The sequence below is a fragment of the Protomyces lactucae-debilis genome (assembly GCF_002105105.1).
Source record: "Protomyces lactucae-debilis strain 12-1054 chromosome Unknown BCR37scaffold_32, whole genome shotgun sequence".
In the NCBI taxonomy this organism is placed as follows: Eukaryota; Fungi; Ascomycota; class Taphrinomycetes; order Taphrinales; family Protomycetaceae; genus Protomyces; species Protomyces lactucae-debilis.
Window position 1 is genome coordinate 1 of NW_024468024.1, and position 19,069 is coordinate 19,069.

A 19,069-nucleotide genomic window follows, 5' to 3' on the forward strand; every position below is an offset into this window, starting at 1 on the left:
CGAGAATTCCTCAGGCTGACCCCAACAATCGACCATTTGCTTGGACAGATCAAGACGAGGCACAATTCATTGTATTGCTCAAGCGCTATGGATCTGATTTCAGCGCGATTACATCGTGGATGCCGGGAAAATCGCTCGCTCAAGTACAGCGTCACTTTGACGACTACTTAGTGGAACGCAACTATCGGCAATATCTGCCCCGATCCGGCGGGCCAGCAGCCTTGTCAGAGCCCAGAAATGATCCACCTGCTTTTGGATATGGTTCTAATAAGCAGAGCTACAGTCATTACTCTCAGCAGCAACATGCACCTGTGCAACCACAGCAGGTGCCGTCGGGTCCGAGTCATGGTGGAGGCTCATATCGTCCTCAACCAATGCTGTCTGTGCAGGGTCCTGGTCAGTATACAAGCCCTTACAGTGCCTATAACCAAGGACCTCCGGCTCCTCCACAGAATCAGCCGATGTTTCCCTATGGCAGGCCACCCGAGGGTCCTGGAGGCTACATGTCCATGGGTGCCCACCCGTTCGGTCAAGCCCCACAACAGTCATCGTACGACTATCGCGGTGGTCCTGGAGGGCCGCCTCAGCACCCATCATTTCACATGCACCCTCAGCAGCTACATCATCCGCATCATCCATCTATGCAGAGTATGCCATCTCAGTATGGCAACCAACGTGGCTCATTTGACATGCGGCATGATCGTTCCGGTCCACCCAACATCCCCCTTGGCCCATCCGACAAGTCTGACCGTCCATTGTCGCGCAATTCAATCGACTCCATCCTGAACGGCAATCCTCATCCACGGGATTTGCCGCCCGTTCATCGTGGCGGCTACCCAGTGAATCAAAACAACCGGATGGGAGACGGCTATCCCCCGCACAGTCAAGGATACCACAACAACGGGCCTCGTGGTCCATATTACTACCCGCATCAGAGGTGACATCGCACTGCATTATAGAAAAGCAACAGCTGTACATGGCTTGGCATACATTGTTTATAGATGGAAGCACTCTTGAACATCCTGAATCGCTTTAATTACGCCGATACGCTATTTGTACATAAACTTGTAAGTATTGAATTAGGCTGCTAGTGCCGTTGGACTCGGTCCAAGCGCCGTTGAATCAGGCACTATTGCTGCTGGCTGAGCAAGAGGTTGCGGCTGTGGCACTGCAAACGCAGGCGGCAAGATACCTGCGGCAGTGCCCAGGATCGATGAGACAGAGGGTCGAGCAGGCATGGCTACTCTACGGGGTTTCGTCATAACCCAGCGATAATCGACCTCAATCTCAAAGTCTGTTGTACCGAGTACGCGCATGAGCACAGTCCGCTCAGCAGCGCGATTCTCAAGCACCCGCCCAGCGAATGGCAGACCTGCTGCATATTGACACTGCGCAATTTCGCCAACAGCCAGCTTCTCAACGAAATGCGCAAGGTTTGTATCGAATTCCATTTGCTCCACTGCGAGTCGACGGGGTCGATGCGACTTGCATTGGAAGGTGAACGCTTCTGGCTGAATGGTCGCAGGCAATTTCTCAACAAGGACACCCGCCATATAAGCACAGGTCCCGTGGAATGAGCGAACACACTTGGCTGAAGAGCACTGGAAACAGGCGCCATGCGTCGCTCGGCAATATGAGCACTTGAGTGAGAAGCGATCCTTGTTGATGAGGTTGAAGCCTGTCACCGTGGTGGAGCCATCAGGGTGTTCTTCAATCTGTGTTTCTGGCAAGAGTTCGGCGCAGATGCGATGCACCGAATGACCGTCGTCCGTCTTGAGCAATGGCTCATCCGACGCTATATTTGGGCACAAGCTGCAAGGAGATTTTGGGAGACTAATCTTGAATCGCTTGCCATGAAACAAGGCGCCCGTCTTTTTATATGCCTGAGCCGTTGCTCCAAGCTTGCGTTTACGCGAAGGCTTGCGCTTGGCTGAGCCATCGACAGAGCGCGGTGGTGTCAGCATCGATTCGTCTCCCTCTGAATCCGACATGTCCGACTCACTATACCCGTCAAGCTGGCGAATAATGTCGCGCACGTCGATACTCACTGCGTCGGCTACACAATCACACTTTTGCGCAACACGACCAAAATCTAGCCAGGAATCGGTTGCGAAATTGACACTTTCTGCACAGTTGTAACCCATGTTGTAGCCAGAGTGGTAACCATAGGGGAATGTAATGACAAACTCCTTTTCGTAGTGCACGAGTTTATTGACATGCAAGCCATGTTGTGCTAAACGTGCTGGAGAGGCACCGAATGTCTTGTGTCGCATGAATTGGGAGCAGTTACGTGCGTCGTTGGGGAAGATCTCCTTCATGACGCGCTCAAACTTTTGATTATCCTCCTGAGCGATGGAGTACCATTGTTTAGGGGCTCCAAAGTGGATGTAATTGATGGAGTATAGATCCATGTCCTCGACATGCCAGGAAAAGGTTGCTTTCCACATACCGAGATAGAGGTAGGCAGAGTTGACACCCGGTAGGACGACGCCGAGACGGTTGAGGATGTTGTCAAGATGTGCGACATTCCAGTCTTTTGTGCCGTCATCAAACAAGGAGCCGGGTAAGTCAGCGCCGTACATGGGGTTATTGAAGGTAAGGGATTTCCAGTATGCGCGTTCCAGCTCTTCGCATCGCTTAGTGGTGTACTGATCATTGTCGTCTATGCGATAGTCAAAGTCTTCCTCCTCATTCACAATGCGCTTCTCCTTTTTCGCGGGCGATGGGCCCTTTTTATGCTGCTGCTTCGTTGCTGATCGCGGTCTCTCAACAGACGCATCAGGCTCCGAGTCTGAATCTGTACTCAACGGCGGTGTCGCCAATCTCTCTGTTGCGACGGCCGCCGCAGTTGTCGACCGAAGACCTCCTGTTGCGCGTACTTTGCCGCGTTTCGCAGGCGGCTGATGTTCGAGGGAGTCGCAAATCTTGCGCCATTGCTGGAGGTTGTAGGAGCGTTGCTTCTCGAGGTTCATCTGTCGAAAAGCGCCGCCTGTGCCGGCGAATTGTTGCTCGATGGCGGATTTGACGCGGATGTCTTTAACCTAGAGATATTAGCACCGGACATGAGGAAGCTGAGAAGAATTACTTTGTCATCAAGATCAGGAAGCTGTGCAAGCCACTCTGCTGGTGGTATGACTTTGATGATACCAGCTTTCATGCCATAGCGATCTACTTTCTTGATGAAATCTGGGAATGACTTGAATTGTTGCATTGTTGGTTTGAAGACGGGAATTGCGCCATCTGCCCAGTAGTGATCCGGTTTGATGTCTGCTACGAGGCCGGCGTCGGGGGCATGTTGCGTCTGCGCAATGCTGCGTGTCATGGCGGCCTCGGGTTGCATGGTTGGTGGCGCGATTATGGGTGCGTTGGTGGGTGCAGGCGTTTCGTGTGCTGTGACCATGGGCCCTATGTGCGCCATGGCATGGAAGTGTGACTCTTGAGGTCTCGAGGACAGGGCCGTTGTGTAGATGAGCTAGAGTATGGCTACAGACTGGTATAGATGCCTGCTGGATGCTGGTTGAAATTGAGTTTCTGAGTGGAGCAGGCACGTGCAGGGGATTATGTCAGCAATCTATTTTGTACCAGAAGTGAATTAAGGGGAAGAGCACGGAGACTCAGGAGATTCTAGTCAGGAGAGACTCATGCACCAACAAGACCCTCAGACACACTCTCCACCACTGCCTGGGCACCCTCCTGCAACGCCTGTGCCGTACTCGCCACTTCTCCCAAAAAGGTCGCCGGCTCGCCATTGTGCACGCGCCAAGACTTGAACCATTGCAGGTGTCTGTACTTATAGGCATTCCCAACCATACCGAAGGTGAAGGGAGCAAATAGAACAAAGAGACCTGTGATGATGGCATATGCCGTCCAAAAGATGATCTGTCGTTGACCTTTTGGCAAGCGAGCGGTGAAGTGATCAAACAAGTAGCCTGTCACGAGAATGGCGAACCACAGGGCTGGGAAGTAGTGGTGCACATACAGCACACGACCCATGATGAAGAAGGGAATGTAGTGGAGGAACCAACCAATGGCAGGGTAGATGCCCGCATAGATCAATTTGTCCACTTCCCGTGCTGTGAGTGCTGGGCTCGACCGTTGCCAGCGGAGGACATGGTAAGTCACCAACACACCCAAGATGACCAAACTCGCAGTGGACCACCAGTACACAGCAGGATTACCGAGCAAGAAGTACTTGACGGTACCATCATCCCAACCACACATACGCAAACCCACCCAAGCAATCGGCCACTGCCACGCTTGACTGGCCAGTTCATCTGCCTTGTCCGGGTCCGGCACCAGTGCATTGTTACTCGTCATCATGGCCACATTCAAGTGAACAAAATCGCGCCAGAAGGGTGACTTGAAATCAGCGGCGGACGCTGGCGGCAAACGATCATTCCAATGACTCTCAATGTTCCAGTGGGAAAAGACATCCGAGGGCTTTGATTTCTTATCACACGTTACTTCAATTTGTTTGAAACCCCATTGTGGGAGATTGACGTTGGCCGCACGGAGATAACAGTTTCCAGAGACATGCTTGAATCGTACAGCACTCGTGAGTGTACGCACACGGCTTCGGTCGCGAGAACGGATATCTGAGACGACTTCCATGCGCCAATGATCCTTGTCATCACCAACCGTCAAGTTACCATAACAAGACACTTCATTGTCGCCCTTTGTAACAGGTGCAGCAATCGAGTGACTGTGCAAGTTGCGTCCTGTTTGAGCATGAACGAGTCGCACGATCGATGTGTCCTTTAAGAAGCGCAATGGGGCAGTCGTGTCATCTGGGTTGTACTCCGGTTCCTCACGAGCCGGGTAGAAGAACCAATCGTTGTTGGCATCCTTGTGGTGATAACACGTCACCTGCTGCTGCTGTGAGCCTTCTGGGAAGGTCTGGACATGCGAGTGGAGGAGACCACCACCGTAGCCCATATTCTTGATGGTGGCACGCGAGCCGATAGCCAGCTCCAAGGGCGATGAGAGCAAGTCTGTGCCACGCAAGTTTGCCTGAAACAACGACGGCATCTGAGCATCGCCCGGCCCGCTATTTTCGAGGACCTGGAAGTGAATGTAAAACATGAATGCATACACAGCAACAGGCACCACAATCAATGAGGTAATGCGAGCCGCCCAGTGTTTTGCATAGGTGACTTTCGACATGCGCAAGTCACCAAGCTTGTCCCAGAGGTCATGCATGGTGTAGAGGCCACAGAGCGCTGTGCCAAACATGCCAACCCACTTAATGCTGCACACACAACCAATCGAGACACCCATGAGGGTGAGCCACTTGAACCAGCGGTATGAAAACTCGCGATTCCTATAGGTGTGGAACTTGACCAGGCAAAACATGGTTGTGAAGGTGAAGAAGAGGAGCATGCTGTCGAGCAGGATGAAGCGGGAGATGGTGGCGTAGGTGTTGTCAAAGAGGACCATCAATGTCACAAGACATGTTGCTTGTAAAGACAAGCCCAAGTCAAGAGCGGTGAAGTAGGCGAGGGGAATACATGCTGCACCAAACATTGCGTTCCAGACGCGCATAAAGACAAAGTTAAGGCCCTCGGGGTACTTTTCACCAGACTTGAATTCGAATGAGCCGTCGTAGCCTGCGATGTAGCCTGCAAGGCCATTGAGCATCTTGCCGAGCGGTGGATGCACATCAAAGTAGAATTCCCGCTTGAGGTAGTGGGATGCGAACTTGCCGAAGCTGTGAGGTTGATTAGCATGTCACTGACGTGATTCCTCGATGAGAACATACTGTGCCTCGTCCCAGGTGACAATCTCTGAGCGTCCGATGCGCCAAAGACGCGTGAAGAGGGCGAGCGCGGCGAATATGCCGGGGAGGATAAGGTAGGTGAGGGTATCCTGCTGCGTCCATGTCTGTTGCCGTGTCAGCTACTTCGTTCATATAGCAGCCTCCGTATCTCCTGACTGGCCCCTTGCCCTCCTGAGAGTAAGGAGGGTAAGGAGGCGCGCTGCCTGGGGGTGGACGGAGTATGTGTGTGTTACCTGACTAGGGGCTGTTGATTGAAGCTTGCCTGCCACTTTCTCGAGGACAGCTGCTGCCTCTTGCTGAAGCTGGGCCTGGCTGGGGTCTAGCTTGGCCTTGCGTTGCCTGAGGTCGGCCATGCTCTAGCTATGCTCGTCGACGAGAAGTAGGCTCTTCTATACTAGTCTATAGCTTATTGGCTTCTTCTGTCGCGTCTCCTGGCCAGGCTTACTCTAACCCTACACGCAGCATCATCACTGCGACCACGACCACTGCTGCTGCTGCTACTGCTACTGCTACTGGACCTAGACTAGAAGCAGCACGCAAGGCATCCACTCCATCACCCAGTAGTCCATCATGAGCGCACCTGAATACGGTACCTTCTCTTCTCCTTGGCGTCTGCGCATGTGTGTGGAAGAGGATGCAAGGGCAAGAGAGGCCAGCATATTCCTCCTCCTTCTTCCCTAGTCCCCATCACACCCTCGCGCACAGGCCAGTCTGCTCTATTTCTATACATGCTGACCCGCTCCATCTAGACTACCTCTTCAAGCTTCTTCTCATCGGCGACTCCGGCGTCGGCAAGTCCTGTCTGCTCCTGCGTTTCGCCGACGATACCTACACCGAGTCTTACATTTCTACCATTGGCGTTGACTTTGTAAGGGCCTTTGCTTCACTCGCGCTCTGATATGAGGCTGACACGCTTTTCTGCAGAAAATCAGAACCATTGAACTCGAAGGCAAGACTGTCAAACTGCAAATTGTACTCGACCTATGCATCAAGACAATTGGCTAATACGGTAGTGGGATACAGCAGGCCAGGAACGTTTCAGGACCATCACCTCGTCATACTACCGTGGAGCGCACGGCATCATCGTCGTCTATGATGTGACAGACCAGGGTATGCTCAATATCAGCAATATTTCGTCAATACATGGCTAACAATAAAAAGATACATTCAGCAATGTCAAGCAATGGCTCCAAGAAATCGACCGTTACGCCACTGAAGGCGTCAACAAGCTGCTGGTGGGCAACAAGTCTGACATGACGGATAAGAAAGTGGTGGAGTACACAGTTGCCAAGGAGTTTGCTGATGGTCTCGCCATCCCGTTCCTGGAGACTTCCGCCAAGTCGGCAACGAATGTCGAGCAGGCGTTCTTGACAATGGCTCGGCAGATCAAGGAACGTATGGGCGCTGCGAATGTCAATACGGGTGGTAAGGCGACTGTGAAGATTGCAGCGGGTCAGAATGTTGGGACTGGGTCAAGCAGCTCGTGCTGTTAGGCTGCACCCGCATGTCTCTTTTGTCTCTCTCCAATTGTCCGCGTATCCCCGTCTTCTGTGATAGATCTGGTCTGCCATAGCTTTTTCCGTTAGGTCTTGATACCTGCTTTCATGCTCATTTGCTAGTCAGACTCTTCTATCACCATGATTTGCTAGTTAGACTCTTCTAGCACCATGACGTCCTTCTATCCGCAACTAGCGCATGAGATATGGCAAGCATCACGCGCTCAAACGAGCGTACAAGTCCTACGAAGTGAAGCAGATCCATCCTACACAAGCTCCTCGCGCAATACAACGCGTATCTGCGCCCTTGAAGCGCGTAAACAAGACAAGGACACAGCAATCGCTCGGTTCGGTGATCGATGGATCCGTCCGTTTGGATGCAGCAAGACGTTGGCACAGCAAGAGGAGGAGGCAGGTGAGGTGAGCGCGTCGTATGAGCAGTATCAGGATGAGGATGGTGAAGCGATGGAGGGTGAGGAGGAGGAGATTTTGACGGAGATGGACGAGCATGAGCATGACTTGGATGGATCTGTTGAGCATGGCGCGAGCTTTGATATGGAGTCGAGCTATGAAGAAGACGAACCTCCGCAGGAACAGCACCAGCAGCAGCAGGCTGCGCAGGAGGAAGGCATACTCAGTGCCGAAGAGGCATCAGATCACTCGTACGACAGTGCCTGAGACTTTGATTGACCTTAAGCATCCCGATGCTTCTTGGCAGCGGGCTCACTATCCGTGGTCTCTGCGGTCTCCTCTGCTCGGGGTCGATTGAGCTTCTTGGCAGGCTTCACACCAGTCGCCACCGTCTCTGGTAGTCGTTCAATTTTGATGGCACTAGGATGGTTAGTCAATCGTGGTGAAGGAACAAACGACTCACTGGAAGATGTAACCCCATTCGCCGCGTTTCGTCATTACTGGGCGTGTCCGGCCAGGTAAGACTTGGATCTCTCTAGCTCGCAGCTCGACAATGGCTTGACCGAGTAATGGTTGATTATGCAATTGCCGTACAGCGAGCAAAGGTTCTCTGGTTGGACTGTAGATGCATACTTTGCGACTGAGTCCCAATTTGGGTAAGAGCAATGGGAGGGTGGAGGTGGCAGTTGTCTCAGTCATGAGGAAGAGTCCATCAAAGCTTCGTTGTTGGTAGAGTTTGAGTTGCTCTATCCGTGCTTGCCTGCGTGCCACTTTCTCCTCATCCTTGTGGATGGTAGAGTCTTTGCGTGCAGCGACATAGGCTTCTAGTTCAGCAATCACTTCATCTGGATACGCCGCTTCATGCCAGTTCATGGCAAATAACCTGCCTTGCTTCTTTAATGCTAGTTCGTCCAAGTGCGGAAAGTATTTGAGGTTATCGAGGGTAGGTGCTTCTGTCTCGTGGACAAAGGTGACAATGGCACCGCGTTCGAGCAAGGCAGCCACGAGCAAGCCACTGATGCTCTCTGCAACGAGGTAGTGCGCACCTGGCCGTACATCACCAGCAGTGAGCATATACGCCAAGGATTCTGCAGTGAGGAAGGAAACGCTCTCCCAGTCCTTTTCCGTGAGCCAGGTCAAGACACCGAGGGCATTGGGCTCGATTGCTGTGAATTGAGGTGAGTATTTTGCGAGCTTCTTAGCTTCATACTTGGCCTTGGAGAAGTCTGTCTTGAGGTCAAAGGATTTATTATTGTCCTTGAGCTTTTGAATGAGGGCTTCACTGTCGCCTGCTTGACGCAGGGCCATGATTTCTTCTTGTGAGAGTGCCTGATTGCTTTGGTTTGCATCGATAATGAATTCATTATTGCCACTATCATCGAGTGGGTTTATGTGGACTCGCTGAGAGACGAGAGAGAGGGATCTATCTTTATTGACCTCGTAGGTGTGGCCATATGGCTTGCCGACGAGATGCTTTGTCTCGAAGGCACCGAACTTGCCGAGAGAGCAGACTGAGCTGTGGTCTTTGAGGTTGATGGGTTTGTGCTGGCCCGAGGGTAGTTTGAGGATGACGATGTCAGCTGGTGAGATATTTAGCATTCTCTATGTGTGTAGTGTCTAGTGTTCAGTAGTAGTATCAGTCTAGCAGTAGTATAGTCCAGTAGTATAGTCCAATATATAGTAGTATAGAGTAGAAGTAGAGTAGAGTAGCGCGTGTGTCCCAATCATCTCTGTGTGCCCCAACATCGCAGTCACAATAATCAACCCCTGCAGCCACACCACCGCAGACTCGAGCAACAGCCAAGCAGCAGACAAGAGCAATAGCCAAGGAGAACACCCAGCAACTCACAAGGGCATCACAATGGTACGCAGCTCATACACACAGCCAGCAGCACTAACAGATGCAGGCCGGTACACAGAACCTCACTGCGCAAAAGAGGCTCGCTGCAGCATGTCTCAAGGTCGGCAAGGGCAAAGTCTGGATGGACCCCAGCGAACAGACTGAGATCGCAGGCGCCAACTCCAGGCAAAACATCCGCAAGCTCATCAAGGATGGTCTCATCATCAAAAAGCCAACCGTCGTCCACAGCCGATCGCGCGTCCGAGAGATGGCCAATGCAAAGCGTCAGGGTCGTCACTCCGGTGCCGGTAAGCGTCACGGTACCTCAGAGGCCCGATTGCGTTCTTCTGTCGTGTGGATGCGTCGCCAGCGTGTCTTGCGGCGATTGCTGCGCAAGTACAGAGATGCAGGTAAGATCACCAACCACCTCTACCACTCCCTCTATGCCAGTGCAAAAGGAAACACCTTCAAGCACAAGCGTGCCTTGATTGAGCACATCCACCAGGCCAAGTCGGAGGAGACCCGCGCCAAGCACATCGCAGAGACCCAGGAGGCACGTCGTGCACGCGCAAAGGCTGCTAGGGAGAGGCGTCAGCAGCGACTCCAGGCAAAGGTCGACCAGCAGTCCGCCGATGCTACTGAGGCTTAAGCATATGATTCAAGTTGCTTTCTTCTCTCTACCTTGCATATGTTCTAGTCTGTTGTCATATGCGCTATGAACGTCCAATCGATCTGTCTTTCCTTGCTCCATCATCCATGTCTCTGCCTCTTCTGCTTCTTGTGTTTGTGTTTGTGTTGTAGCATCATGACGACGAGGACCACGCCGATACCTGACGACTGCAGACATGGACCATGGCAGCGAGGCCCAGGCAGGGACAAGCGCACAGCTTCACCCACAGCTAGAAAGGCGCACACAGCCATCACTCGCTGCATCCGCCATGGATCATGACATGGACAACGACGATGGCGCGACAGAGCAGCGCGACCAGCACTCGGCGCTTCGAGACCACGCAGCAGCAGACACGAGCGCAGGTACTCCAAACAGACCTTCACACAGCCAACATCCCTCTCGACAATCGTCTGTGGATGAAAGCAACCATCCCGATCGACCTCATGCCACACCACGACGTCAAGGGAGCGCTCATCGGCGATATAAACGGACCGCCTGCTTCGTCCATTCTCTACTGGATTCACGCGCTCGTATGGACCGGCCTATGGCGAGTCATGGCACCTCTGAGCCATCGTCTCGACCAGACTCACCGCCAGGCACACATACACCCATCGACCAGAAACGCGCCCTGACAAAGAAGGAAGTCAGTGACATGGCACTTGGCGTGCGTGAACTCTCAAAACACCTCGGTGCAGCGCGTCTCAAGCTCAAGATCCATTCGATCCTCGTGCTTGCGAAACCAGGCGATCATAGTCTCGTCAAGCTCATGGCGGATTTGTGTGGTTGGCTCCTGTTGCAGCAAAAGGAGCGCAAATCCTCTAATGGCAATCACAGTAGTGGCTCTGAGAAAACACTCGGGTACACCGTGTACATTGAGAAACGCTTTGAAGAGGAAGAAGCCGTCAAGGAACTCGCTGCACAGGCACATCATCCCGGGAAAATCAAGTTCTGGACCTCTGAATTATGCACGAAATCACCACACTTGTTTGATTTGGTACTGACGTTGGGTGGTGATGGCACAGTCTTGCATGCTTCATGTTTATTCCAGCGCATCGTCCCACCAGTCTTGAGCTTCGCTTTGGGATCTCTTGGGTTTCTGACCAATTTCGACTTCAAGGACTACCCAAAGCAAGTCTCGAGTGTCCTGCAAGAGGGCGTCACGGCTGCATTGCGTATGCGTATTGAATGCGCCGTGTTTCGAGCAGCACGAGACGCAAATGGACAACTCATCAATAAGGAAGATACATTGCATGCCGATCTCGTGGCAATGGATAAACATGGTGATGCCGTCTCAACCAGTCACAAGTTTGATTTGTCCTTCAATGTGCTGAATGATATGGTCGTGGATCGTGGACCGAATGCACAACTCTCCTCCCTCGAGTTATTTGGTGATGATGAACATTTGACGAGCATCTCTGCAGATGGCGTGGTTGTGTCAACGCCCACTGGCTCAACAGCGTATTCCCTCTCTGCCGGCGGCTCTCTCTGTCATCCCGAGGTATGTCACTACCAAACACTATCCAATACTAACGATAGATACCCACCATTCTCATCTCGCCCATTTGTCCTCACACACTAAGCTTCCGACCACTCCTCGTGCCAGACTCCATGGTCCTTCAAGTCGCGGTTGCCTATGACTCGCGTTCAACAGCATGGGCGAGTTTCGATGGTCGAAATCGCGTGGAGCTGAAGCAGGGTGACTATGTACGTGTCTCTGCTAGCAGATTCCCCTTTCCAACGTGTTTGCGAGGGAAACAGACGGGTGATTGGTTTGAGTCTATTGCAACGAAGCTCTCATGGAATGCAAGGAAGAGACAGAAGCCGCTTGATTGTTAGCTTTGAGTTCTAGTATATAACTCTGTAGTTCTATTCTAGCCATCTGATTGCTGAACTTTTCCAAGATTCGATCAGACCAAAGCAAGACAATCCTCGAGCATGTCCACTTGAAGACGCTGCCTCTCGGGTCTGCATGCTCCAAGACTGCTTATAAGTCACTGGCTGACTGCTTTATACACCTGCTATTGGCTATGTCGAGTCACGGTATAACAGACATGACGGATGTTACCGCTGCTTTTAAAAAAGCCTGTGAAGATGCCCTCGACCTTGGCGAGCTCATCCGTCTCGAGACATTTCAGCTGCAAGATTCCATTGCAGCTCTCGAGATTATGGATCCAAAGATGGATAATGGTGTGATTGATGCAAAAGAGCTGGCACTCGGCTCTTATGATTGCAGCCAGGCATTGAGCCCACAAGAAGTCTTGAGCATTATGGATCAGTTGCTTGCGAGTGAAATGGCATGGCAGACAGGTGCAAGCCTAGCACAGACTCTATTCACTTGTGTCTATGTGCAAGCACTACTAGGCCCTCGCCTGCAAGATCGTGATCCATCCAAATACCGACTCGATGATCCGTTGCACGAACATGTGCTATTCCCATACGTGGCAGCAACGATTCGTTCATGTGAGTTTGTCAGAGAGGAATTCATGGCTGGCAGGTTATATGACGAGGAAGACATCTCTGCGCATGACTTTGACGAGCGTATGCTGAGTGATGAACCGAGTCATACCATTCAGGCACTCTTGACAGATGGCATTGCTTGGTGCAAGGCACAGCAACTGGATCATCTTGCCTTGCGGCTGCAGCAACGACAGGCATGGCTTCAATTGACAAGTCAAATGAGCGATGCCACAGCACTTCAATTGAATGCGCGGACATTGGAATCACTACTTACAGAAATGACCATTCCCGCGTGTACGCTCAAACCAGACACGCTGGCTGCCATCTTCAACCCGACGATACAGCGTCGCTTCGCAAGTACAACACCACCACGTCCCATTGTCACCATGTCTGTTGAGGCTGCCGTTGACTTGCTGAAACGCTTATGTGCAGATATGGCACCCTTGAAGGTCATCTCAAGTGATGCTCGGCACAGTCCTGCTGTCATGCATGCATACTTTGAGGTTCTTCGATGCAGAGAACTGCCCTATCTACCACTGACACGGTCACTCATGCAAAGACACTTCCAAGAAAGTCCAGGACTCAAAGCGCTTCCTGAACAAGAAAGGTATCTCATCAATGCAGTACAAGAATTGAGTGGCAAGCGACCCGAGTACTTTGATGCAAGTCTCGCGCGTGTCGAACAACCCTCCGACAAGCGATTCAAGATTCATCAGCTCATTACGATGCTGCTTCAACGGGCAACGCCACCCATCCTTGACCTATACCGTATCTACTGGCACAACCCAAGCAGACAACGACGCAATTTATGCAAAGTTCTGCTCGATTTAGATGTGCTGCAAGGAGAGGCTGAGCTGCTAGATACTGAACTCGCCTCGCTCACGAAAGAGCATCCCAAACAGCTTACCAACGGACGAACCAGTCTCTCATACACCTTGTCCTCATGGCTCTTCAACACAAAACTCGATGTCAGTCTCAAGATTTGGTTTATGGGTTTTGAGCAAGAGTTGTATCGGCCGTGGGAACTCGATCTTGTGTACCTGCAGCTGGAACACTTGATTGCACTGCAAATTGACCATCTCAATACAATTTACCTAGATCGTGTACCAGCATCAGATCAAAAGGTGCGAGATCATTTGGACAGTGTCATCACCTACAATGAAGTCCTCATTGTCATGTGCAGAGCTTGTATCGATGTAAGGCTCTCTTCAAGCAGTACAATTCTAACAACCAGCTCTTGAAGCTTCTCAAAAAGCTCAAACTTATCCAGGATGACAGATGCCCCTTTAGCAGTCGTGCGCTCTTGTACGAATACCGCATGAAACCCTTCAACCTACTCGTATCACCGCCTGCACTCACCTGGCAAGACACACGGAGCTGTCTCGATACCTCGGACTTGACCGCTCAGCAACTCAAAAAGAATGCTGCCGACGGCGTCCATCAAGGCAGGCTACAGGCAGCTGCGGCAATGAAGAGCAGTCCCTCGCCGCTCCTGTCAATCTTGCCAGAGGTGCTTGACCACCAGCGAGCAGAGATGAAGGCTATGGTGGCGACATGCATCTCCAATAATTTGTTCCTGAGCCAACTTTCCCAACAAATGCAAACGGGCAAAGTCGGCAGCACGAAGCTTGCCATACGATACCCCTTCACCAAGCACTTTCCTGTATTTGGATTTGAATCATAGATGTTTCCATGAGGTAGTTTGATTACCTAGCTACAGCAACTAGGCCTAATCTCTAATTGTGATCCTGTATTTTGACTTTAGAGCTCATCAAAGAATGGCATCTTGTGCGTCTCACCAATAGCGGCCACTGAAGGCTTGTTGTCAAGCAACTTCTTGGCCGCTTTTTGCACCTTGTCCGCCGTCACCTTCTCCAATGCCTGCACGGTCTCTTCAACAGCAGGCGCCTTACCTTCTGCCAACAATGACCGTCCAACGGCCTCAGCAGACAGAGTCCGCTCCTCAGCCGCTGCATACGCGGCAAATTTGGCTTGAGCAATGGCACGCTTCAAGTCTTCAGCACTGACCTTGGAGGCAATCTGCTTGAGTGCATTGACGGAAGCCTTGGCTGCCTGAGGGATCTGTGCGGTAGGTCCCATGATGTAAATGCTAAAGAGCCCTGTATCGGTGTACGTGCCATGGTTGGCGAGTGCCTTGATTTGTGGACTCACCGACGCTGCAGCTTGACCTAGGATGGAGTTTCCCGGTGACCACTTGATACTGCTCGATCCACCGAGCAATGCACCCAACACTGCCATCTCGGCTGGGACGTGTGGTGAGGCAGCTGCGCCTGGGAAGCCAATGGCAAAGTGTCCAATGCTTGACCTGTAAGGAAGTCTCGCTTCACCTCCAAAGTACTTGCTCTCAGAAACTTGTGCCTGCGCACCGGAGGGAACACTGCTAAAGTGCTCAGAGACGAGTTGGTCGAGTCGAGCTTGGTCTACACCTGTAGCCACAATGGCAATGTTCTCCTTGACGTAAGATTGCTTTGCGTAGGCTGCCACCTGCTCAGTGGAGACGGGTACAGTGGGTGTAGCGAGCAATGGGTTTCCAAGACCACGACGGAAGGCAAGCTGGTGCAATGTATCAGCAGCCAGAGCAGGAGGGGAGTGTTGAGAGGCCTTGTACTCAACTTGAGCTAGGGGCAAGACACTCTCGGGTAAGGTGTAGTGGGTGTATTTTGTGTGAGCCAAGACCTCGCCGAGCAGTTGGGTGAAGTATGGCAGGTCTTCGCGGAGGAACTGGGCCCCGAGAATGATGTGCTCGCGGGTGATTTGGGATGAGAGTGTCGCTCCAATGAGCTCTGCCTCGCGAGTAATGCGTAAAGCCGACCGCTTCTCTGTGCTCTAGTAGTGTTGTCAGCGCGTGTACTATAAAAACGAAGAAGGCATACCTGGAATGCAAACTTCTCGAGGAGGTGTGCGACACCTGGGCTGCTCTCGAACCTGGATCCTGCGCGGATCACGACGGAGAGGGATGTGGTTGGCCTGCCATCATCGCGGGAAGCGACGAGGATGCCTGCCTGCTTGCGGACTGCGAAGGAAGAGGCTGCACTGCCATGTGCTGCTGTGGCCATGGTCCTCCGTGCTGCGAGCATGGTTGCCTGCTTGTTGAGGGCGAACATGGATGGGTGCCTTGATGCTTTGGATGGTTGTCTGGTTGTTGGTCTCTTGCTCTCTTTCTCCGTCGTCCGTGTGCGCCTCCGAGTTGACTGCTGCTTTACTCTGCTCTGCTGCTTTATTCTACTCTACTATACTATACTATACTACTTGCTCCTTTACTGCTGATATACTTATACTCTGCTCTGCTCTACCCCAGTCCATCAGGTGCTGCTCTACTGCTATAGCTCATGCCCACTCGGGACGTCGTCAGCTTCTGCACTGTCCTCGTCAGGGCCTTCTTTGGCGACAATGCAGCTGTAATTCACCCTTGCTCCTATACATCTACAATTGACCAGGCTAACACACTGATTCCAGCGCGTTGCTTCCACCTTACTGACCTACGGCCGGCAAGATGCAGCCAGCCTCTCCCGACGCTGCAAGATGCAGCCAAAACTCGTTAAACGCTGTCTAGCAGCCCTCATCATGCATGCTTGCTGCCAATTTGCAAAATTCCCCCTCTACCACGAAGAGGATCAAGCCCGTGTCCTGTATGAATGCAATCATGTCCAAATCATGGCCCTCTCCCAGGTGGGGAAAGCCATCTTCCACACCTCTCGCAACCACTCCGTCCATGCAGCCGCTATGGTCAAGCATGTTCTAGCACAGGGTCAAGTGCGTGTGCGAGACTTGCTTCTGCAGTTTAGCGCCCATGAAGACACCCAAGACCAAGACACGTCTGCTGCTGCACTCGAGCATCGCATCATCAAGCTCCTACATGAACGCTACTTTGTCTTTGCCCACCCGCGTGACCACATCATCGCAGCGGAACGCGAACGCGAAGTCAGAGACAAGGCCAAGCTCGATGCAAAAAAGAACTTGTCTGATGCAAAGCTCAAGCAGCAGATTGAAGAGAAAGTCTCAGCAATCATGCACCGACGTGAGCGTGAGGACAATGATAAGATTGATGCATTGTACAGCACTGCCGTGGGTCTTTCCAGCCTCGACGGCAGTGATCATGGTCCTGCTCGTAAAAGAGTCAAGATGGACAATGGCTCCGCTGCAACCAGTTTGCTTGACGGAGATGCCATTGTGCGTTTCAACTTTGATAAACTCGGCGTGCTGGCCCGAACGCGAGATTTGGTGTCTCTTTGTGCACTATGCTGTGGCGACGAAACGGCACGCATTTATGGCAGATTGCTCGATACGCTTCAATTGAAGACTGCCTCTTGCAGACAACGCGGCAAACTCCGTGTGCCTATTACCGAACGCCACATCGCTCGAGCCATCCCAGATGACATGGACCTGGACGATGCCTGGTGTACACCTCCTAAATCAAGTCGAGTCGCTCAAAATAAAAGGTTTGAGCCACACGTTGCCCACACAGGTTACGAATCCGATGAGATCATGTCGGATGAAGAACGATCAGACGAGTCAGACATGGATGAGGCGGGTCCAGAGCCTTCCGTGCATTCAAAGCGCATCTTGGCCATTTTGACTGGCAGCCATGTGCCGTTCGTCTCTCAATTGACCTCAACCTCTTACGAAATCGATTTCGAATTGCTTGGCGAGGTGCTCAGGGAGCGTCAGGTTGAGGCTCTTGTCTCGCAGCAGCTCGGACCTACTGCTGTCCGTCTCCTTCGCATCATCAAGGAGAAGCGCAAAGTGGACGAAAAGCAACTCTATGCCATTGCCTTGTTGCAGCACAAAGACATTCGACAAGCACTCACCAGTCTTCATCAGCTCGGCGTGCTTGAGCTGCAAGAAGTGCCCAAGCGTTTGGATAGACAGCCCTCTCTGACACTCTTCTTTTGGTTCCACAAACCAGAGAAGGCTGCCATGACGCTTGCTAGCGAGCTGTGCCTAGCCATGGCTCGCATACACCAGCGACTTGAAGCGCTCCTCAAGGACAAATCACGCTTGTTGGCTAAATCAAAGCGTACAGACGTCCGACACCGTGAAGCTGAGCTGATGAGTCCCGCAGAGTTGCGTGACCTCAAGGGTGTTTATGCCATGCAGGAAAGGTTGCTGTGTCAATGTGCAAGGGCTTATCAAGCATATCAAAGTCTCGTGCAATACTAAAAGTGCCTCTCTAGCCACTCGATATATTACACCTACGTACCCAAAGTGAAATCTGTTCCTGTTGACTTGACTAGCGATGTACGTTTTATGCCCTTGCTGCTGCTGCGACGGCGACCTGCTTGACCTGCTTGGTACCCACGGCTGCCATAAGACGCTTGGCAGTGACAAAGAGCTGCTCCTTGAAGCCAAAGAGCAACGCAGCAGTGAGCACAGACTGCACGACCTTGGGTCCCACACCCTTGTACAACCCAGCGACACCTTCATCACGGATAATTTTCTTGAGACCAGCAAGCATGTTGTTGTACTGCTCGTCCTTGTTACCGGACTGACGCAGCTGCATACGTGCCTTGAGCGTGATGTAAGGATACGTAGAGCCAGTTGCAGCCAGCTTACCCACAGCACCAAGGAGGAACGCATCCCAAGGCGTCATCTTGCGTCGCTTCTCAATCAAGATACGCAACTGCTCAAAGATGGTGTATTGGATGATTGGGTTGATGACTAGCACGAGTGCAGGCGCAACACCAGCCCACAGGGCACCGACGCCCTCGTCGCGAATCAACGCCTTGAGAGTCGCAAGTGTACCCAGGTTCTTGTGAGGCACGGCAGGCGCATTGGGATTCGACTCCACGGCATCTTTGCGTGCAGTGACACGCGTGTTGACGACCCAGATGGGGTTGGTGGCAAATACTGTAGCTGATCCAGCCAACAGACCAGCAAGCATGCTCTCAGCGGTCGTCATGGGTCCTACGCGACCTTTACGTGCTTTCTCGAGGATCTCCTTGGCCGTCTCGTAGAAGTAGTAGTAGACACCGTTTGTAACACCAATGCCGAATAGAGCGGATCGCAAACCCGTGTAAAGGCCACTGACACCTTCGCGCTCGAGGATGCGCTTGACGGCTTCAAGCTGACTGGCGTGGACCTTCTTCACTTCGACCTGGGCACGTGTAGAGAGGGTAATGAGAGGGCTGATTGTGTTAGCACGCCTTCCTCACGTAAGCTTAGGGAGGGAACTGACTAGGTAACGACCATGGCGGCCATACCACCGAGGGCGCCGGAAAGGGCGTGAGCAACGCTGCCTGTTAGTAAAGAAAACATTGACGTTGCAGATTGCTCACTTTTCACTCATATCGAGACTGTTCTGCAGACGAGAGATGGATTGAAGGGTAGAGAGGTGGAGGATGCTTTGTTTTGCTTTGTGCCTCGGTCGGCGTGAGGAGCCGGGGAATAACTGGGGGAGA

At 52.2% G+C, this 19,069-nt stretch overlaps 12 protein-coding genes across 12 annotated transcripts; 7 read left to right on the top strand and 5 right to left on the bottom strand.

Annotated features, from left to right (window-relative positions):
* BCR37DRAFT_228126 (uncharacterized protein) lies at positions 1 to 1,010 on the top strand. Its single transcript, XM_040866483.1, has one exon. It carries the CDS (start codon positions 120 to 122, stop codon positions 939 to 941), a length of 822 nt encoding a protein of 273 aa, XP_040721886.1. The 5' UTR covers positions 1 to 119; the 3' UTR covers positions 942 to 1,010.
* Positions 994 to 3,494, bottom strand: BCR37DRAFT_401415 (JmjC domain, hydroxylase-domain-containing protein). Its single transcript, XM_040871834.1, has 2 exons — positions 3,086 to 3,494; positions 994 to 3,041 (listed from the first exon to the last, which is right to left on the bottom strand). Exons 1-2 carry the CDS (start codon positions 3,416 to 3,418, stop codon positions 1,080 to 1,082), a joined length of 2,295 nt encoding a protein of 764 aa, XP_040721887.1. The 5' UTR covers positions 3,419 to 3,494; the 3' UTR covers positions 994 to 1,079.
* Positions 3,495 to 3,503: 9 nt separating this feature from the next.
* Positions 3,504 to 6,167, bottom strand: BCR37DRAFT_401416 (O-mannosyl transferase). The gene is made up of 3 exons (XM_040871835.1): positions 6,010 to 6,167; positions 5,759 to 5,880; positions 3,504 to 5,707 (listed from the first exon to the last, which is right to left on the bottom strand). The coding sequence occupies exons 1-3, from the start codon at positions 6,127 to 6,129 to the stop codon at positions 3,640 to 3,642; spliced, it is 2,310 nt and encodes a 769-aa protein (XP_040721888.1). The 5' UTR covers positions 6,130 to 6,167; the 3' UTR covers positions 3,504 to 3,639.
* A 357-nt stretch (positions 6,168 to 6,524) lies between these two features.
* On the top strand, positions 6,525 to 7,436 carry BCR37DRAFT_384600 (ras family-domain-containing protein). Its single transcript, XM_040870267.1, has 3 exons — positions 6,525 to 6,785; positions 6,819 to 6,886; positions 6,938 to 7,436. The coding sequence occupies exons 1-3, from the start codon at positions 6,760 to 6,762 to the stop codon at positions 7,267 to 7,269; spliced, it is 426 nt and encodes a 141-aa protein (XP_040721889.1). The 5' UTR covers positions 6,525 to 6,759; the 3' UTR covers positions 7,270 to 7,436.
* A 7-nt stretch (positions 7,437 to 7,443) lies between these two features.
* Positions 7,444 to 7,950, top strand: BCR37DRAFT_395877 (uncharacterized protein; the record flags this gene model as incomplete). Its single annotated transcript, XM_040871681.1, has 1 exon — positions 7,444 to 7,950. One exon carries the CDS (start codon positions 7,444 to 7,446, stop codon positions 7,948 to 7,950), a length of 507 nt encoding a protein of 168 aa, XP_040721890.1.
* A 14-nt stretch (positions 7,951 to 7,964) lies between these two features.
* BCR37DRAFT_389967 (Gcd10p family-domain-containing protein) lies at positions 7,965 to 9,282 on the bottom strand (the record flags this gene model as incomplete). The annotated part of the gene is made up of 2 exons (XM_040870788.1): positions 7,965 to 8,103; positions 8,147 to 9,282. 2 exons carry the CDS (start codon positions 9,280 to 9,282, stop codon positions 7,965 to 7,967), a joined length of 1,275 nt encoding a protein of 424 aa, XP_040721891.1.
* Positions 9,283 to 9,544: 262 nt separating this feature from the next.
* Positions 9,545 to 10,172, top strand: BCR37DRAFT_389968 (ribosomal protein L19e-domain-containing protein; the record flags this gene model as incomplete). Its single annotated transcript, XM_040870789.1, has 2 exons — positions 9,545 to 9,547; positions 9,591 to 10,172. The coding sequence occupies 2 exons, from the start codon at positions 9,545 to 9,547 to the stop codon at positions 10,170 to 10,172; spliced, it is 585 nt and encodes a 194-aa protein (XP_040721892.1).
* Positions 10,173 to 10,473: 301 nt separating this feature from the next.
* On the top strand, positions 10,474 to 12,029 carry BCR37DRAFT_352836 (ATP-NAD kinase-like domain-containing protein; the record flags this gene model as incomplete). The annotated part of the gene is made up of 2 exons (XM_040868157.1): positions 10,474 to 11,691; positions 11,730 to 12,029. The coding sequence occupies 2 exons, from the start codon at positions 10,474 to 10,476 to the stop codon at positions 12,027 to 12,029; spliced, it is 1,518 nt and encodes a 505-aa protein (XP_040721893.1).
* Positions 12,030 to 12,097: 68 nt separating this feature from the next.
* Positions 12,098 to 14,373, top strand: BCR37DRAFT_228237 (Mak10 subunit, NatC N-terminal acetyltransferase-domain-containing protein). The gene is made up of 2 exons (XM_040866484.1): positions 12,098 to 13,846; positions 13,885 to 14,373. The coding sequence occupies exons 1-2, from the start codon at positions 12,221 to 12,223 to the stop codon at positions 14,332 to 14,334; spliced, it is 2,076 nt and encodes a 691-aa protein (XP_040721894.1). The 5' UTR covers positions 12,098 to 12,220; the 3' UTR covers positions 14,335 to 14,373.
* On the bottom strand, positions 14,334 to 15,813 carry BCR37DRAFT_384607 (Metalloenzyme, LuxS/M16 peptidase-like protein). Its single transcript, XM_040870268.1, has 2 exons — positions 15,545 to 15,813; positions 14,334 to 15,497 (listed from the first exon to the last, which is right to left on the bottom strand). The coding sequence occupies exons 1-2, from the start codon at positions 15,773 to 15,775 to the stop codon at positions 14,412 to 14,414; spliced, it is 1,317 nt and encodes a 438-aa protein (XP_040721895.1). The 5' UTR covers positions 15,776 to 15,813; the 3' UTR covers positions 14,334 to 14,411.
* A 124-nt stretch (positions 15,814 to 15,937) lies between these two features.
* Positions 15,938 to 17,897, top strand: BCR37DRAFT_384608 (RNA polymerase III subunit RPC82-domain-containing protein). The gene has a single exon (XM_040870269.1). It carries the CDS (start codon positions 16,194 to 16,196, stop codon positions 17,829 to 17,831), a length of 1,638 nt encoding a protein of 545 aa, XP_040721896.1. The 5' UTR covers positions 15,938 to 16,193; the 3' UTR covers positions 17,832 to 17,897.
* Positions 17,898 to 17,916: 19 nt separating this feature from the next.
* On the bottom strand, positions 17,917 to 18,980 carry BCR37DRAFT_411193 (mitochondrial carrier domain-containing protein; the record flags this gene model as incomplete). Its single annotated transcript, XM_040872192.1, has 3 exons — positions 18,947 to 18,980; positions 18,847 to 18,903; positions 17,917 to 18,796 (listed from the first exon to the last, which is right to left on the bottom strand). Exons 1-3 carry the CDS (start codon positions 18,955 to 18,957, stop codon positions 17,917 to 17,919), a joined length of 948 nt encoding a protein of 315 aa, XP_040721897.1. The 5' UTR covers positions 18,958 to 18,980.
* Positions 18,981 to 19,069: the final 89 nt, after the last annotated feature.

Bases quoted from the DNA above. Each gene is read 5' to 3' on its own strand.
- BCR37DRAFT_384607 (XM_040870268.1), bottom strand. From the start codon at position 15,775: ATGTTCGCCCTCAACAAGCAGGCAACCATGCTCGCAGCACGGAGGACC. The intron at 15,498-15,544 runs GTATGCCTTCTT...CAACACTACTAG, and splicing joins TCGAGAAGTTTGCATTCCAG to AGCACAGAGAAGCGGTCGGC.
- BCR37DRAFT_401416 (XM_040871835.1), bottom strand. From the start codon at position 6,129: ATGGCCGACCTCAGGCAACGCAAGGCCAAGCTAGACCCCAGCCAGGCC. The intron at 5,881-6,009 runs GTAACACACACA...ACACGGCAACAG, and splicing joins AATCAACAGCCCCTAGTCAG to ACATGGACGCAGCAGGATAC. The intron at 5,708-5,758 runs GTATGTTCTCAT...TCAACCTCACAG, and splicing joins GTCACCTGGGACGAGGCACA to CTTCGGCAAGTTCGCATCCC.
- BCR37DRAFT_228237 (XM_040866484.1), top strand. From the start codon at position 12,221: ATGTCGAGTCACGGTATAACAGACATGACGGATGTTACCGCTGCTTTT. The intron at 13,847-13,884 runs GTAAGGCTCTCT...TCTAACAACCAG, and splicing joins TGTGCAGAGCTTGTATCGAT to CTCTTGAAGCTTCTCAAAAA.
- BCR37DRAFT_401415 (XM_040871834.1), bottom strand. From the start codon at position 3,418: ATGGCGCACATAGGGCCCATGGTCACAGCACACGAAACGCCTGCACCC. The intron at 3,042-3,085 runs GTAATTCTTCTC...TAATATCTCTAG, and splicing joins TTCCTGATCTTGATGACAAA to GTTAAAGACATCCGCGTCAA.
- BCR37DRAFT_384600 (XM_040870267.1), top strand. From the start codon at position 6,760: ATGCATCAAGACAATTGGCTAATACG. The intron at 6,786-6,818 runs GTAGTGGGATAC...GGAACGTTTCAG, and splicing joins CAAGACAATTGGCTAATACG to GACCATCACCTCGTCATACT. The intron at 6,887-6,937 runs GTATGCTCAATA...AACAATAAAAAG, and splicing joins CTATGATGTGACAGACCAGG to ATACATTCAGCAATGTCAAG.
- BCR37DRAFT_228126 (XM_040866483.1), top strand. From the start codon at position 120: ATGCCGGGAAAATCGCTCGCTCAAGTACAGCGTCACTTTGACGACTAC.
- BCR37DRAFT_384608 (XM_040870269.1), top strand. From the start codon at position 16,194: ATGCAGCCAAAACTCGTTAAACGCTGTCTAGCAGCCCTCATCATGCAT.